This window comes from Mauremys reevesii, linkage group 1 (genome assembly GCF_016161935.1).
Source record: "Mauremys reevesii isolate NIE-2019 linkage group 1, ASM1616193v1, whole genome shotgun sequence".
Taxonomy (NCBI): Eukaryota; Metazoa; Chordata; order Testudines; family Geoemydidae; genus Mauremys; species Mauremys reevesii.
This window is the reverse complement of record NC_052623.1, coordinates 250,235,438-250,253,272: the sequence shown is the minus strand read 5'-3', so window position 1 is coordinate 250,253,272 and position 17,835 is coordinate 250,235,438. Positions and strand designations below refer to the sequence as shown.

Genomic DNA, 17,835 nt, shown 5'->3' with positions numbered 1-17,835 from the left:
TGCTGCCCCCAAATCCTAGCACCCTAGGTGACTGCCTAGGTCGCCTAATAGGTTGCACTGGCCCTGCAGACTGCTTTTAAAAAAGAACACTATTTACCTGCAATTCCTATTCCCCATGGTGCACAATCATAACAGAAAGAAGCAAGTCAGTGTTCCCTGCACATGAATGGCAGGTCTTCTCTATTTCACTGTGTGGCCGCTGCCAGCCAGCAGGGAAGGTGGTACACAGATGTCTGTGCTTGGAACACTGCTGGCCCCTAGTGTTGCTTATTAGTGGTTCTGGTCTAACAAAATGACTAATGCTGACAGGGACATTTCTAGCTAAAATAAAAGTAAAATGCGTCTACAGAATTTGGATACAGTGTCAGGTTCTTAAAAATCAAAGATACCACTTCGCTGTATACAATCCGAGGAATAAGAATCTGTAACAGAAGTATAGAGGTACCATGTTGTGCTTTTAATAGCATGGACTTATTCTTGTCATAAACAAACATACAATGTAGTTTAGTAGGCATCGCTTAAGAATTATTTGTTTTTCATGGTAAGAAATTGCTTTTCACCAGTATATGTAAAACAGAGGCTAAGTGTGTAAGTAACTCTGCCATGTACTGGTGACGGAGCAAGTTAATATTTGGCTAGTGCAATATCTAAGTGATCCTCACACCTCAAATATTTGTCTCAGGATAAGAATAGAAAATATATGTACCTATTTCTTGTTAATGAAGTCTTAAATTTTCTGTGTAACGAATTTAAAAATATATATTTTTGTTAACAAATGAGATTCTACATGTTCATAAATTCTAGCATTTAAGTAGCTTCTGTACATGTGGAGGATAGTCTCCTTCAACACGACTTTTTTTCAGTTTAGCTATTTAGTTCAGAGTTACTCAAGTGACAAAATTTATCCAATGGCTTCTGAACTTCCATTACAAATGTCAGATGTTGCTTCTGGTACTATTATTGTAATCTCTGTAGTACCCTCTGCAACTTTCATTGAGAGTGATTACTGTGGCTTGAAGGTCCTAAAGAATCTTTGGTAATGGAGTACTTTCAGATAAAACACCTTTGAGATGATCTCTTAGCTAGCAGGTGTTTAGGTGCCAAATTAAATGTTGTCAATATAGGAAACTCAGGGCATGTCTACACTTACCAGTAAATCGGCACTGCTGCAATCGATGCAGCGAGTGTCCATTTAGCAGTTCTGGTGAAGACACACTAAGTCGATGGGAGAGCACTTTCCCATCGATTTGTGTACTCCACCTCCCTGAGAAACGCAAAGGAAGTCAACGGGAGACTCTCCCATTGACACAGTACAGTATAGCCACTGCGATAAGTGGACCTAACTACGCTGACTTCAGTTATGTTATGTAAATAACTGAAGTTGCATAAGTTAGATCGATTTATCGCAGTAGTGTAGACCAGCGCTCAGTCTATTTTGACCCTACTTTCCCAGTCAGCCATTTCTCTTATCTTTGAATAATTCCTCATAAGGACACAAATCACCTTCCTAAAAATGTTGCTAACAGATTTTTTTCTGATAGAATTTAACCTGAGTTACTTGTTATTCAACATCCACTCATTTATCTCTATCTTTACCACATCAAGACTTAAGTCTCTGATTCACCATCAGCACAGCAGAAGTTTAGTTTGTCAGTTGTACAGCACTGCAATAGGACAACAAGAAAAAATATGTTGCTTTGAAACAAAGTATTTACTTAAATGTCTCTGTTTAGTATTCAGCAATGATGTTGGCAGCTGGATAACATGGCACTTGGTGAATTTATGTTATATTGTTTGAGCTGAGAAATGTATTGGAACTCTTGTAATGTAAACTGGGGCCTACTATCACACACTAGCTGCTTGGAATTCCATATGTATCAAATGAGTCTCTTAGAACATTAGTAGTTAGAGTATGTGTTATTGACTTCTGGCCATTTTTAGCGAGTATCACTTAGGACTAAAAACATTTCACCTAAAAATGTCTCAGCAAATTCTAGATGTAGCTGTTGCCAAGATTTTGTTGGTTAAAACCAGGGGTACAAACATGTTTCTGTTGCCATGCACTTGTAGACAACTGGTGCACTCTTCTGCTGTTGATTACATCTGAAATTCAAACCCTGGATGCCAAATTTATCTGTAGCCTAGTTATTTTGTTATTGCTGTTCAGAAACTCCCTTTCTTAAATATTTGTGATTGCAGGTTAACTGTTATTACCCAAGTACCTCATCTGGTATAAAAGACTCTTTTATGTCTGGAAAGTTCAATTCACCATGAGATAAATGCTCCTAGGCATTTTCATGAACTGGCCTGTCATAAATAAAAAAAAGTGCCTTTCCAAGTTTAATTCAGAAATTATGGTATTTTTCAATTTATTAAATGTTTTACTTGTGACAAGTAAAAAATACCAGTTGTATCACCACTGAGTACCATCACCACTACAAAGTACAACATTTATGCACAGACAGAAGTAATGCTCTATATTGAAAGTATGTAACTGATTTAAGGCTGGTCTAAGAAGTGGGGTAAGCGGTCTATTATAAATAGGATAAATTATTTGTATATAGTGTCAAGACTATGGTAGGTACTCTTATGATCGTGGCATAAATTCATGAAAGCACTTAAGCACGTACTTAAGGCCATCCCTATTCAGAACAGCACATGCTTAATGATAAGCAGGTGCTTAAAGTCCATTAGGGATCAATGCTTTCCCATTGGGAATTAAACATGCTTCCTTGTTGCCTTTAATATGGATAGTTTCCTGAATTAGTCTAGCACTAGGCAGAGTGCCTCCTTTGTAGATTTGAGCATAACTGTTCAGCTCTTGCTATTTTCCCTGCAACTAGTCTTCCCTTTCCATATGGGAGTTGGCAGTTCTTATGCCATACGGAGATACATCACAAGCCAATTTAAAACTGGGTTTGTAATGTGTCAGGACTATTGTTGAGAAAATGCAAGCTATAGTCTCCTCATCATTGAAGAATCTTATCCGTTCCTTAAATACCCTTGGTCTTTTTTTCCAATAATGAAGATATTGTTGAGACAGCATTCTATTCCTGGCAGATATCGTAAAATTTGCTTTACTGTCCTTTGATCTGTAGTAGGAGTAGATACCATACTGAATGATAAACAATTATAAGGAACAGACTTTTTGGTGCATTTATTGTCAGGATCTGCTTTGATTAATCTTGCTTCAGCATGTAAAAATATATTTGTGCCAAATCTATTTAATTTAAATGTTTATTCACTGGACATGGTGGCAAACAAGTCTTCAGTCTATAGTAAAGAATACTGAGACACACAGAGAGATTGGCCCTGATTTTAAACTCTCTACAGATTTTTACCTTCCCATCTTTTTCAATAATAGGTATAACTGGCTTGGCCAAGTCACTGAATTCTATAGAAAATCCAGTGCTAACTAGCCTTTCTAAGTCTGTGTCTACTCTCTGACCCAATGGAATGGAATAGGTCATGCCTTACAGAATCTAGGTTGGTACTGGTACTAATGATTAATCATATCTTAATCATTTTTTATAGTCTGTAATAGGTCCTCTAAACAATGCTGAATGTTTCAAAGGCAGTACAACCAGTACAACACTAGTGGTTGCTGGTGTCTCAGCCAATAAAGCCATCTCTTGTCAGTCAATAGGAATCTTCTTGAGTAATGCTCTGCCAAGCAAGGTGAGATTGGAATTGTAATAATTGTTGTTGCATTTTATGCACATTTACAGTAGTAATCTCTGGAATGACTTTTCCCTGTACGTATTTTTGCTCTCAGCCATTGTTTCTCTTTGAATTCTTCTAGTAAAATTACTAAGATTATGAAGCCAGTATCAAGTTCTATTCTGAACGGTTGTTCTTTCCATCTCAGGCTTACCCAGATATAATTACTGCTTTTTTGCCTTTTTCAAAGGCATGCAAAATGAGGTCACTATCACTTATCAATATCAATCTCTTTTTCTGAGATGACTTACATTTTTGTTATTTCCTATTAGTACAAACTGGTTTATAATATATAACTTGACACTTGACTATTTTCTAGGTTTGAATAGCTCATTTTCCCCATGCTGTGTGCATGTTTCATAGTAAGTTAGACAATTTCTCACACTTACAGAATGCAGTCCCCTCACCCAGGGAAAACAAAAGTAATTACTGTGACTTTGGTTACCTTTTTGTTAGTAACTTTTAGGAAATGGATAGAAAATACCATAATGCCACTATATAATCCTATGATACGGTCACACCTTGACTACTGTGTGCAGTTCTGGTCTCCCCATCTCAAAAATGATATATTAGAATTGGAAAAGGTATAGAGAAGGGTAACAAAAATGATGCAGTTATATCAACCTAACCCTCCCGTGTATACAGTGCTATAATCAACAAGAGATCTTCTCCCGTCGACATAGCTACTGCTTCTCAGGGAGATGGACTAACTATGCTGAAGGGAGAAGCTCTCGCACTGGTGTAGTACCTTCTTCGCTAAAGTGGCGCAGCTGCACTGGTGCAGCTCTGCTGCAGCTCTGCTGCTGTAGCACTGTATGTGAAGACAAGCCCTTAGTTATGTCACCGCAAATAAGGTGCCACAGGACTCTTTGCCGCTTTCACCGCAAATAGTAATCTCCACTGGTGGCTAAGAAGTCAAAATTCACCTTTGTAAGCAATTGTTTCTGTAAAATTTCACTGACTAACTCACAGAAAACCATGACCATACACAGAATCACCCAAATTAATCCCAAAGACATACTGTTCTGATTAAAAATTATATACATCTTGTGGAATTGGAAATGTTCAGCTCTTACCAGTGAGTTTAGTGAAAAATGTGGCTTCAAATTGCTGGCTAGTTGATTAAACAATTTTGTTTCAGGCTTCTCTGAGTAGCAAGACTCTCTTAAGTAAAAAAGGACGGTTATGGCTAGTCTGGTAAAGTGGGGAAAGTCAAGAAGAGTGTGCCCGTATTTCAGTGAGTTGGGAAAATAAAGTTAGCAACTTTTTTCTTCTCAGCATTCACAAATTTGGAGCACATCTGAAGAGTTTTCTGGCTCCTCAAAGTAACATCCTTACTCACAGCTTCTGGACTTCATTCACCAGAACTGTACAGTAATCAGATTTCCAGTAGGGCTGCTAGGCTCCAGCACAATTAAAGGCCTTCTAGACTATCAGTTAGCAAAGAAACCAAGAGGGTCTTTAAATGCTCACCCCGGAACTGGACTTTTTGTGAGGACATTTGAGCATGGAAGCCATTACAAGGAAGCTAAGCTAGCTGTGGTTCTACTCTGGCAACAAGGACAGCAGTAATAGTCAACTATAATGTGACATTTTGTAATTTCACTTGAGGTGCTTCTTGAAACACCACAGGAACAGTACAGTTCCTCAAGTTGCTTGAATTTTCTAAGGCGCAAAGCCAGACAGGTCCATGAAGCACAATCACCAAAATTCAGGTTGTTTTTTGAAAGATAAAAAGAGACACTAGAAATATTTTTCAAGAAAAACAAGGATATAAAAAGTAAAAAATTGTTGAATTACTACAAGTAGCTGTTGTGGCACAAGAAAATCAGATTAGCAATGTAGGGAGCTGCCTCATCCTTAGTGGCTGGAAAAGAATGGACTGTTACTTAAATAAGGGAATCAGAGAAATCATGTAGATGGAACACAAACCTAGATAGAGTATTATTTGAAGATGTTCAAAAGGAAAAGAAAATCAAAATTACAATGTTAAATACAGGAACCAGTGAATAGTCCTATCAGGTCCCCTACAGAGGCAGTAACCAACTTCTTCACAGTCACATCACATTGGTGGGATTTGCTAGTCCTGTTCTGAAGATTTTTATGTTTTGGTCTGTTCTAGGCTTTAGCCCCTAGATGAACGTGAAGAAACGACTTCCATACATTGTTTAAATTGATGGACAAGGGGCACTTTGGGCAAGGGGAATGCTGACTCATTTTGATTCTGAAATCACCTGTAGGAGACACTCATCTGACTAGAACTTGAAAACAATGACACAAAGCTGGTAATTAGGTATATATCTTAGGTGCCTAAGAAAAAAAATCTATGCCTGAAGTATCTATGGCTATTAGTGATCTGGAAAGATCAGACCCTTCAATATTTACATTACCAAAGCTAGGGAATCAGGACTTCCTGATGTTGGCATAGGAGCATTGCTTCTATTCAGACTAACTTGGATATGATAGAGCTCACAGACCCCAGCAGTACAAGAGCATAACAAAATGAAAATGAGTCTGATGGCCTGAGATTTGTTGGGGTATGAGAGAAATAGAGTAACTCCCCACTTAACGTCCTCCAGTGCCAGTGGGCTCTGCCTGTGTGGGGTAAGACGGGGGCACCTCCCAACTATAGTACTGTACTGTATGGCAAAAAAAAAAAAACTTCCCTGGAACCTAACCCCCCCCATTTACATTCATTCTTATGGGGAAATTGGATTAGCTTAACATCGTTTCACTTAAAGTCACATTTTTCAGGAACATAACTACAACGTTAAGTGAGGAGTTACTGTAATGGGAATTAGAGAACAGCCTTACAGAACTGAATTCTTTTGCACTGCAGCTCAAAAGATTCCTAGATACCTTCACCACAGGCATTAGGTTCCTTAAATCACGTTTACCTGAAAGAGAGGGCTCTGCTTTTGTGCACCTGATGTCTTATCTATCCAGGCATCCAAGGGTTTTAGAGTGTTGGTGTTCTGAGTAACCACAGGAAACTTAGCTGCCAAGGTAGGTCTGCTGGACACATGTAACTGCTGCTCCTGTTGCACTATCTGGAGTTTTTTCAGTAACTCTTGAGGTGAAATCACTCCAGAACTGGTTGATTGGTTGCCAGAGAGGGAAAGTGGCTGTCTAGGAAGTTTGGACTGTTCTTTACCAGCAGCCTGAGGCCCTACAGTTTGGGTTGGAAGAGAGCCATTGAAATATACCAGATGTGGCTGGGTCATGTTATTTATTGATGCTGCTGATGCTGTAGCAGCAGAAGTCCTGCTGAAGATTGAAGCTGTTGAACTTACAGTACCTGTTGCACTTGGGTCCATTTTGGTCACTGATCCTGACTGTCCCTGAAGTTTCTGTAACAAGCTTTGAGTGCCAGTTGTGTCCTGGGCTGGATGAGATGTTACAATACCATGAGAAGTCACAGGTTGGAAGAGTCCAGTGAAAACCTCCCCTACGGAATGGACATTGCCGTTTTCACACAGTCGATTTTCAGGAAGCTCAGACAGTGGATGAAGGTCTGTCCCACGCACCATAAGTTTTTGAATAGCTGGGCAAAGCTGCTTCTCTGCTGAGGGTGAATGTCTGCCAGGTTCCTCATAGGACAGCGAACGCACTACACTCTGCCTGACAGAAAGATTAAGTTGGTGCTTTTTCTGTGACTGTTCTGGGACATCTTGGTATATGGTAGGATTTTCTTGTTTTCCAAACAGTGCTGTCAAAGATAAGTGTTGTGGTTCGGAGTCCATGTTCTGCGAGGAAAAAGAGAATAAGTGAAACAGTTCTTGTGCACATTAAACTACATTAACTGTCTGAGGTGTTACCTTGCAGTATCTAAGGAACAGCCAAGACAACTGACCTACACTTCCTCCTCTCAAGAGGATTATTTAATGATTGTGTCATGTGGGAGGAAAGGATTTTTAAACAGCCTTGAAATTCCTGGTCTGTGAGAAAAATGCCACCTCCAGGAAAAAAAAAGGTACCAACTTCACTTTCAATGCCTAGAGAGAAGGGTCTCCTCTTACAGTCACTAATAAAATAGTAGAAAAGCTCAAAAAGTTATGAAGGGGAAGAAAGGAACCTTCTGTCCTTGTGGGAAGTAGTGTCATTTTCTGTCTCTCGCCTTACCATGGCATAATGGATGCAGCTTGCTAGATTTTGCATTGTGATTTTTTTTTAAGTTATATAAAAGGCATCTATGATGTATGGAAAGGCATTTGTACAAATTTAAATTAATAAATGAATAATAAAATAAGCTGTGTTCCACTGGTTAGTTGGGGGTTTGCCTGCAACCACAACAACATTCCTGAATTGACAGATCAATTGTTTTTGCTTGAATCAGCATACAACATCTGTGTTTTAAATAACTATTTTACACAAAAAAGCTATTTTTTGTAAAGAGATATTCATTTTGCATTAAGACCATCCCATTTACCCTAATTCCACTTTGCATTATTGTACTATTTGATCTACGCAAGCATCGTCCCATGCCTGATATGTTATAGCAGCACTAGTCAGAGTGCAAATTAAAGTGTACCTTGCCTTGCTGAGGTATTTGTTGGTGCTGAGTTTCAATGGGCTTCACTGGTATTGGTTTGATCAGGTTGGGGTTGTCATAGATAGCAGAGGAACTGGTCATTTGTTTTGGCTCTGAACAGGTCTTACACTGCAACAGAAAAAAAACATATTTTGGAATGAAAGAAACTACCACTTTTTAAAAGGATGTTCTCCCCTAACTTTGTATCATAAAATCCCAAACTGGTTAAATCTTCAAGAAATACCACCACTTGCAAACCCTACAACTGATTGTGATAAATGAGGATACTGAATAGAAGTCAATCTCATTTCCTAGGAACGTTAGCATATGTAAGTTGACGGACTCAAGTCCACAATGCTTTGTACGTAAGCCTTTAAAAAAGAAAAAAAATCCCAATTCCCTTCCTCATCTTTTCCTTTTCCTGTACATAAGGCAAAACCAACCTGGCACCTTAGAGACCAGACCACAGCTACAGGTTTTCTCTATCAGTGAACAGCTAGTTCTGTTATGGCTTGTAAGTAGCTTAGGTACATGAAGGATTTATATGCACACATATTTATAGGCTATCAATAGGCACATCTTACATATTTTACATTAGTACTTTCACAACCTCATAATTTCAGCTTGCCTGGCAGATATAGCTCTATTGAGAGACAACTGCCACCCTCAAAAAAGCATAAGCCTGGCAATTCAATGCACATTTCTTTTTCTTGAATGCTCCTGTGTGGACTGCTGCTGGTTTTCAAAAAGAAAGAGGAAAAAAAAAGAAAGAGAAATGGAGAGACGATTAGAGAACATGAGTGTGTCAGTTTGAAAGCTGGTATCCTATAGCTTTTCCACTGAAAATTACATGGAACAAAATTTAGAGATGGCCTATAAAATAATGCTGTACAGTAAATCACTTTGTTTACTATTTTTACTAGTTTCTGTTTTTTTTTTTTAAAACAAAAACAGGGTTGTAAGGGAGGACTATATTTTAAATCTTTTTTCCTAGGGTTGAGGGTTATATTTGCTGATCTCCTCTAGATAACGGTCTCATGCCATCGACAGTCAGATAACATGTATAGTTTATACACACTTAAAAGCTTAAGGAAAAAAATTGAAGTATGTGATTGGTTAGCATTTGAGAGTATATTCATTTGTTAAACAGTGATATGTTAACTGGTATTCTTATCTCAAAAAGGATAAGGCAGAAGTAGAGGGGGATTCAGAGATGCTTGACAAAAATGATTAATAGTACAGAAAGACTAAAGTATGAGGAGAAACTGGGAATATTTAGTTTAGGGAAGGCGCAAATAAGAGGAAACATGCTGGAGGTATACAAAATAATGAATAGTACAGAAAAGGTAAATCAAATGCTTTTCTTTACCCTCTCATAATTGAATGACAACAAATATAAATTTGATAAAAGGAAATGATGCACTGTATAAAGAAAGCAGTATTAGCCCGTGGAACTCTGATACAACATACTACTGTGACCACGAGATAAGCAGGATTCACAGAAGGATTAAATATTTGTGCTAATAACAAGAACAAGTTAATTAGACACAACAAACAAAAATGTGGAGGAGCTATAAATCCTCATTCTTCAGAACATAAACCAACCTCCAACTGATGAATATTAGGAAAAAGCTTTCCTTATGTCCAGATCATTCTTTAATTGTTGACTTTAGGTTTGTACACCTTCCTCTGAGGCATCTGGTTCTATGCATTGTTGGAAATAGAATAATGGAACAGATGGACCACAGGCCTGATACAGTTCCTATGCAATTATTAAAATGATCGGGCTCTTAGGCTTTTGGAGTTCAGAGACCATTGCCTATCATGCTGACCCATGTCTTACTGTTTCGTTGTACTCCCCCATGTGTCTATATCCATGTACTGGTTCTTGTCTTAGAATGTAAGCTCCTTGGGGTGGGGACCATCTTTCATTCTGTGTCTATCCAGTGCCTAGCACTGTGGAGTCCTGGACATGGCAAGGGCTCCTAGGTCCTATGGTGGTACTACTACTAAAGAAACCATGGGGTGGTCTGAGTAGCAGATGCAAAACTGGCAGGATTCAAAGGACTGATCATAAGCCAGAATAGCTACCAAACAGTTAAAAATAAACTTGAGAGAGATATACAAGGCAGAGTGGACTGAAAACTATCCAGTGCATCCATTTCTAATACACCTATCACCATGGGAAAACTAATGAGAAAGAGAGGGACAGATTGGTTCAATGACTGCATGAGGAGGCCAATAAAGAAGATCTTGAGGGCTGTTAGAGAAGGCAGGGTATTTATGTCCTGGATCTATGGAATGCTGGGCTTGAGGGAACTGCCCTAACTGCCAACTACTTCTCAAAATAGTTCAGTGGCAGTGTGGACAGGCATGTAACTCCTACAATGGTGCTCGTGAGAGGAAATGTCATGAAGGAGAATCAAAGTTCAATTCATACACCTGCGCTCCTGCTGTTCTGCTTCAACCTCTGGCTCAGATGCTGCCTTCAGCACTGGTTTTTGGAGGCACAAACACAGACATGCTAAAAGGGCTGCTAGCAGCGAGGTGGAAAACGTTAGTTCAGTTCTTGAATCTTCCTTCATGCTGTGCCTATCTGGCATAAGGTCAGCAACTGCTTTAAGCAACAGGACTAGGAAACTATGACAACCAAATAGTAAACTTTGCCCTGAAAGGAGAACTGCAAAGCAAAAATGGAACTTGAGTTAACTATAAAATGCTGTACTGAATGCCCTCTGGCTAGGCTGGGTGGGCAGCATTCAACACAGAGAGCTATATAAGCTAACCTGCTACAATTTTTGACCCTCGGTGTAAAAACTTGTTAGTATACACTAGTTCACTGAAGATGTCTGGGATATCTCAAATGTCGGAAGTCTCATCAATCCAAGTGCAGACTGTGGTATTTGATAGCACACAATGGTGAATTTTAGGAGCTCTTCAAATGAACTAGGAAGTACCAAGAGGATTTCACAGAAGGCAAGAGGAAACTTCTTAAAAAATGAGTTTATATTGATTTCTATGCTCAATGCCCCAAGGCCTGGTTAATGAGGGCAGAAATCTGGGCTTAACTAAAGTTTCACTTTTGCTTTGCAGTTGCCCTTTAAAACCTGTTACATATGGATGGCGTAGAAAGACAACATCAGAACAACAATTTGAAGATCCAGTATGGAAGAGGGAAGAGTGTGCCAATAACATTAAAATAGATATTTGTGTTAAGAAAAGTTTCCTTTACATTAATCAACACCGAATGTCATATGTCATTGTTTTGTCTATTCACCTAGCTTTGTTAGGTCCCTCTGGAGTTACTTCACCTTTAAGTTTGTGCATGCAGCATCCACACAGGGAGTTACAGAGCAGCACTTTGATGCACACTGCTATTCACCCCTACCTTAGTCTGAGCTGTACAGCAATGTAGACATGCCCTTAAGTCACTTCGGCTCTTTGGAGAATTTTACCACTGGACTTCAATGAAAGAAAACAGACCTCTTGAATGCACTGAAACCTGCTTGTTTATCTTGTCTGTTCCTACTCTATGGCCTGGTCTACACTGGGGGGGGGGGGGGGGGAAGAGAGGGATGGTGTCGATGTAAGATACGCAACTTCAGCTACGCTATTCTCATAGCTGAAGTCGACTTCTCTTATTTCGACTTACCTCCCGTCCTCACGGCGCGGGATCGACGGCCGCGGCTCCCCCATTGACTCCACTTCCACCTCTCGCTCTGGTGGAGTTCCGGAGTCGACGGGGAGTGCATTCGGGGATCGATCTATCGCATCTAAACCAGATGCGATAAATCGATCCCCGATAGATCGATCGCTACCCGCTGATCTGGAGGGTAGTATGGACGTACCCTATGGCTCACGAGGCTTCCATTATCCTCCCAAATCACAAAGAATGCAGAAGGGTTAATAAGTAGACTTGACAAGCTGATTTCAGCACAATGAGTCTTGAGACAATCTGGCAAGAAAGTATAACAGTTGTGAAGTGGTCAAAAATAACGGTAGTTGTGCAGTATAGTGGCATTTGAGATAGGGGTGTCATCTGCTATGAGGCAAGGGGGACAGCTGCCTCCCCAGACCTTGGTTTGTCTTCTTCCTCTGACTTTTCATAGGTCTATAAACTCCACTATGTCTTTCGCTTTTTACTCCTTCGCTGAACTCTGCAGGATAAAATATAGCCTATAACAATGTTCTAGATGCTGATGCAACTTTGCCCTTTCCTCCCAAATTTTTCTGAAATGATAACCCTGATTTAATGTAAAAATAAATCTGTGTGTCACTATTTGTCTCCCTCCTCCTTTCGTAATTTTATGTTACTAAGGACACTGGCATGAAAACATGATCTCTAGTCTGTACCAGGTCAGCTATTCCTGCTGCTTATGCCCCAGCTGAAGGCAAAGTGCTCTGTTGCAGAATATTTCCTTGGCAACCAATTATGATGCCAGAAACATAGGATTATGTGGGGCATAAGCAGCAGCAGCAAATTTACAAAATATTCAGACTTTGTTTGCAGACATATCTCAGAAGAAAATATTTTTGTATTTCTCTTCCTCTATTATCCTACTACATACATTTATATGTATAAAGGGAGAGGGAGAGAATTGCCCCTGTCTATCATTCATTCATCACAAAGATATCTGAGAACAAACCTAATGTTTTTCTAGATTTTCCAGAAGATACCATTATAGTTTTTTCAATAGTGGCTATTCAAATTAGTTGTAAACATTTTATTGTATATGAAGCAACAAAGTTTTGATCCAAGCCTAGGTACCAATTCAGGATTAAATTACACAACAAGTCTCCTTTTTGTCATCTATTTAAAGCATTAAACCCACCTCTTACACAGAACAGGTCTCAAGATGCTGGCTTCAAAAGCAGCTCTGCCACAAGGAACAAAGGCTGCATTTCATGGGAGCCAAGAAAATTCATTACAGCCTTGCTTAAAATCTTATTAGTAACCACATTTCACAAAAGAAATAAAATCACCTCTCTTTAAATTGCTTGTGTTAAAAAAAAATATATTCCCAGATCCCAAACTCTTATATGTTATGAGCTCATTATTCAACGGTGCTGCATATGAAAGAGAGGAAACAGCAGCAGGATCCAACGGAGGCTCTGAAATAATTTACACCATTGATATGAATAATTGAAATGATTAGACTTTTATTCTGAAAGGTAAAACATTTTGGGCTGCTCAGTAATAAAGAGAAGAAAGTTAATTAATCCATTAATTACTTAGGTGTCTTAGAAACTCCAGAACACAGAGGAAGCATGAGGGTTCAAATTATACTAGGTTTCAAACCTTTTCATTTCCATCCATCAATGACTAAACTACATCTCACCAACTACATTTAAAAACAGTTACTTACATGCTAGGTAGGGGTCTTCTCAACCAAAACTAATGTTTAAAAAGACATTAGATATTTGTCAAAGAGACTGAGAATAACTTCCCAGCAGCTAAAAGCCACCATGAGTACGTCATCCACATTAAAGAAGTTACAGCTCTTAGACACCAATGAATACGCAAGGAGTATGTAGATTCATGTGTCAAAAATCAAAGTCACTGAAATGTATCCCATAAGCTCATATCACTTAGATAATACTTAATTCTGCCATGAGTGTAGAGGACTAGACTAGATGACCTCTCAAGGTCCCCTCCATTCCTATGATTCTTTGATCACTTAATAATGCCCCCACAGAAAAACAAAAATTCCTATATGTATTATTTTCCTTAGAAGATACTGATACACAAACATGAAATTGTTTTGCATGTTTTGTCAGGGAAAACCACATCAGGCATATTGCTCCAACACTGTAATTATTTGGTGTTTGCAAAGTAATCTTACAAAAAGAACATAAATCCATTATAAAACAAAATGACAAGAGGCGGTGTCATGTTATCATGATGCTCAAAGGAAATTTTACACAGAACAAAACTCACCTTGGTATATTCATCTTTGGCCTTGGTAAGCATCCGTAAGATATCCACTTCCTTGCTATCACCAGAGCTCTGGATCATTGGAGAGGCTCCTGCTCCAGCCCCCTGCCGTGCTTTGAATTGCTCCTGCTGAGTTAGACTGGAAGTGAGGGGTAAAGTGGGAATCCATAAGGCAGAAATAAATGAAAATATCAAGTTCAACCATGATTATTTTTAATCATTAAACAAAACTCTAGAAGTCTATATATTTTTGTAGTCTATATAAATGGATGACTTGACTGGGGACAAGATGAAGTTTCCTCCAAATTCTGTGCACACAGGGCCATAAAGACTTGAATTTCTGAAACTCAATCACAGGTTCCATAGCCAGAAGGTACAGAGAATTTATTGTGTTATTCCGTTCAGACTGGTGGTGGGAGGTGGGGAACAGACACAATTCAGTCATTAACTTGTAGTAAATGACCAATTTCCTGCCCCAGCTGTTTTATAATTGCAGCAGAATGCTGAGAGTTCTAGCACACAGCCACTTGGCTGAGCTACAGGGTATTTTTTAATCTATATGAAATGCTGTTGTTATAAACCACTACACATGGTTTCCAATAGCATGAATCCTGTGAAAACTAGTCTTTATTGTAGTAAATTACCAGTTTGAGAGTACCTAATCACCACCAACTGCAACTTGAGCTAGTTAACTAATATTAGCTGTTAAAAGCCCAGGTTTCCTAGGGATCATTGCTTATTTCTGTAAATTGTTTCTCTATCAATTATTTCTTGGGTCACAATTTAGCCACTTCAGTGCTGTAGGACATGCTGTGGTGATTTTTTTCTTCTGTCTTATAAGTCCGCTGTATTTCTCGCTGTATGTATGCCTACTAGTGCTGCAGTGTAGACATACCCTAAGGCCTCAAAAACTTTGATAACATTTTATCAAAAATTAAGGACCTCCAACCCCTTCCCCATCAAACACAAACAAACAAATATTGCCAAAAAGCAGGCATATAACAGGGTAAGGGAGCCAGCCATTAGATATAGAGCAGAAGGCAGAGAAGGACCAGCAATGGACTCTTAAAGAAAGCAGTGAAAAAGCTAGATGAGTGGACATCAGTAATACTATCAGAAATGAAATATTGCACAGAATATATATGGTTTTATGTGAGGTGTTTGATCTCTGATTTGATTGTATAATTAGAGCTTATAAAACACACTGAAAATTGTTTTATTAAGCAAACAAATATACTGAAGTCAGAGCCTTATGTTTCAGAAAAATGACAAAGTACTTAATCTTGCACATTTTGTTTAAAAAAAGAGAAATAGAAGAAGTTGTTCAAGGTTAACATGGAAAGGACATATAAAAATACAGAAAAAACCTGCAGGCATTCTTTATTAATGTCCCCTCCCCCCACTTACCGCTTTTCTTTTTCTTGCACACCTGTAACGGTTATTCCTTTTAAAACTACAGGTCCCCAAAAAGAGGGGGGAAATTATTGATTCTAATCCCAATGTTGTACTTTTTCATTGAGACACTCTCTGAAATAGATCTGTTAGGTTTTAGAGCATAAATTAGATGACCCATTACATTCTGATATAATTTGAGAGATACCGAATTATGTAAAGGTACTGTATTCTGTTTACACATTTATTTTTAAATACATAATATTTAGTGATGTGTGACACAATCTTATTTTCAACGAGTTCAGTATAAATGGGGTTAATGTTCAGAGGTGTAATACCATCCAAGCAATATAATGTGCATGTATATACAGAAGTACATACACATAAAGAGCACAAAAATCTTGTTTACCCATCATCACTTACTTTTTCATGAGCTCTGCAATTCTTTGGCATTCTTCCTTATCATAAAACCAAATTCCATAAATGGACACTGTAAATGCACATCAAACACAAACTATGAGCATCTTCTCATACATAGTATTCCACCTGACAGCAACTCTCTTTGGAGTGGGTAGTTAAAGGTGACTTGCAAAGGATTGTTTAAAAAATGTTTCTTTAAAATATTATATATATATATAATTTTTTTTTCTGATTACAGATATGTCAATTCTGGTCTTCTTTGATTTTGCTGGAGGATTTATTGGATAGCTCAGAGACTGTACATTGCTAGCTCTCAGACCTGCACTGAGGGCGTGGGAGCGTGGAATCCTTTTCTCCACAATGTTAGTTATTGGAGTTAAACAGTACTCAACAAAAAACAAATTCTCCTTCTCGTCTCAAATTTCTTGACTTTCATTTGCTTAGCTTTTGTCATGTCATTATTTTACTAGTTCTCAGTTATCAGTGTATTACAGGTAAACAGAACCTGAATTAGTAATGCAACAAACAAGTGGAAAAACTGTTTAAAAAACAAAAAACACCTTTCAGACCCTTCTTACATACTATACAAAGGAAAAGCACAACTGCAATTTTTCCCCTTTGCAGGTCACCTTTAATGTTGCCCATTACCACTCCTCCCTCTCCCCAAAAAGTAACAAATTATATACTAGAAGATGCATCCAACCCCAGGACTGGAAAATACAGTCTAGTCCACAATCGTAACTTCCTGCAGCCCTGTCCAGCAGCAGATTTAAATGTACTGACAATATAAAATTCTCAAAAACATCCAGACTTATGCCCTGCCCACAACAGCAATGAAACCATGATGACTGCAATAAACAGAGTTGTAGCTAGCATGACTTTCTTGTTCAGTGCAAAACAAGAAGTTTTCCAATCAGAAACATGTTACATAACTGCATGCACCTAGTGGAGTACAGCTATAACAATGTTTGGCTGTCAAGTGTCTGAGAAAGGAGCTCCTGCCCATGCAGATCAGGGAAACTGTGCTAACTGTAACCTTGTTACAATATAGTTATTGCTAGTGTGGTCAGCACAGTAGGGACAGGGCCTTATTTAAAATGAAATGAAAATAGAAGACAGCATTTTTACACATTCAGACTGTTAATTAAACTCACTGTCGTGTCCTGTGAGTCTCTCTCTGTATTATGGTGACCCAGTGCAATCACTCCTATTCTACACATCTATTTCCACAGCTTTATTGTGGAATGAAAACTTGGCATAGGAGGTTTACACTGGAAAGGACTTTGTTAACATTTGAAAAGAAAATTAGTTTACAGCTGTTTGTACGGCACAGAAGTGCAATGAGCCCTCCGCCCCATTTCCCCTCAAATTTTCAGCCATTTGTTATTTGCAAGTCATTTGTATAACTAAAAAAGGACTGAAGTTAAATTAGCCAAAAGATTATCTTTAAATATGATTTAATCACAATGCCCTGGCGGGGGGGGGGGGGGGGGACGTGGAGGACACAAACTAAATAGGCAATGAACAGCACATTTTAAAACTATATATGGTGCGTATCATTAGTTTTCAGAGTAGTGTCATGATGATTTTATTACTTGTCTAAATAAGACATTTTATACCATAGGCTGTGATGGTTCCAAAACTCATGTATAAATACGTAACAGAGCTGTTGTTGTGAATTGTGCAAATAATGAACATCCTATATAGAAAAGAAAATTGAGCTTTAAAACCTACATTTAAAAACACTGAGTTTATAACACAAACCAATAAAGGTCTGGAATGTTAAACTGCAAACCTTTAAAACTAAACATGGGATCTGTTTTTAGGATCCCTAATT

General features: G+C 38.5%; 1 protein-coding gene across 8 annotated transcripts in view; it reads right to left on the bottom strand.

The window, feature by feature from the left end:
- The window catches only part of DCP1B (decapping mRNA 1B), a 126,005-nt gene that overhangs the window by 6,205 nt on the left and 101,965 nt on the right, over positions 1-17,835 (bottom strand). For all 8 annotated transcript variants that reach the window (XM_039546186.1, XM_039546236.1, XM_039546178.1 and 5 more), the window contains 4 exons: positions 16,002-16,068; positions 14,190-14,325; positions 8,252-8,380; positions 6,618-7,466 (listed from right to left, as the gene is read on the bottom strand). In XM_039546186.1, coding sequence (XP_039402120.1) covers positions 6,618-7,466; positions 8,252-8,380; positions 14,190-14,325; positions 16,002-16,068 — 1,181 coding nt within the window. The remainder of the gene's footprint in view (positions 1-6,617; positions 7,467-8,251; positions 8,381-14,189; positions 14,326-16,001; positions 16,069-17,835) is intronic.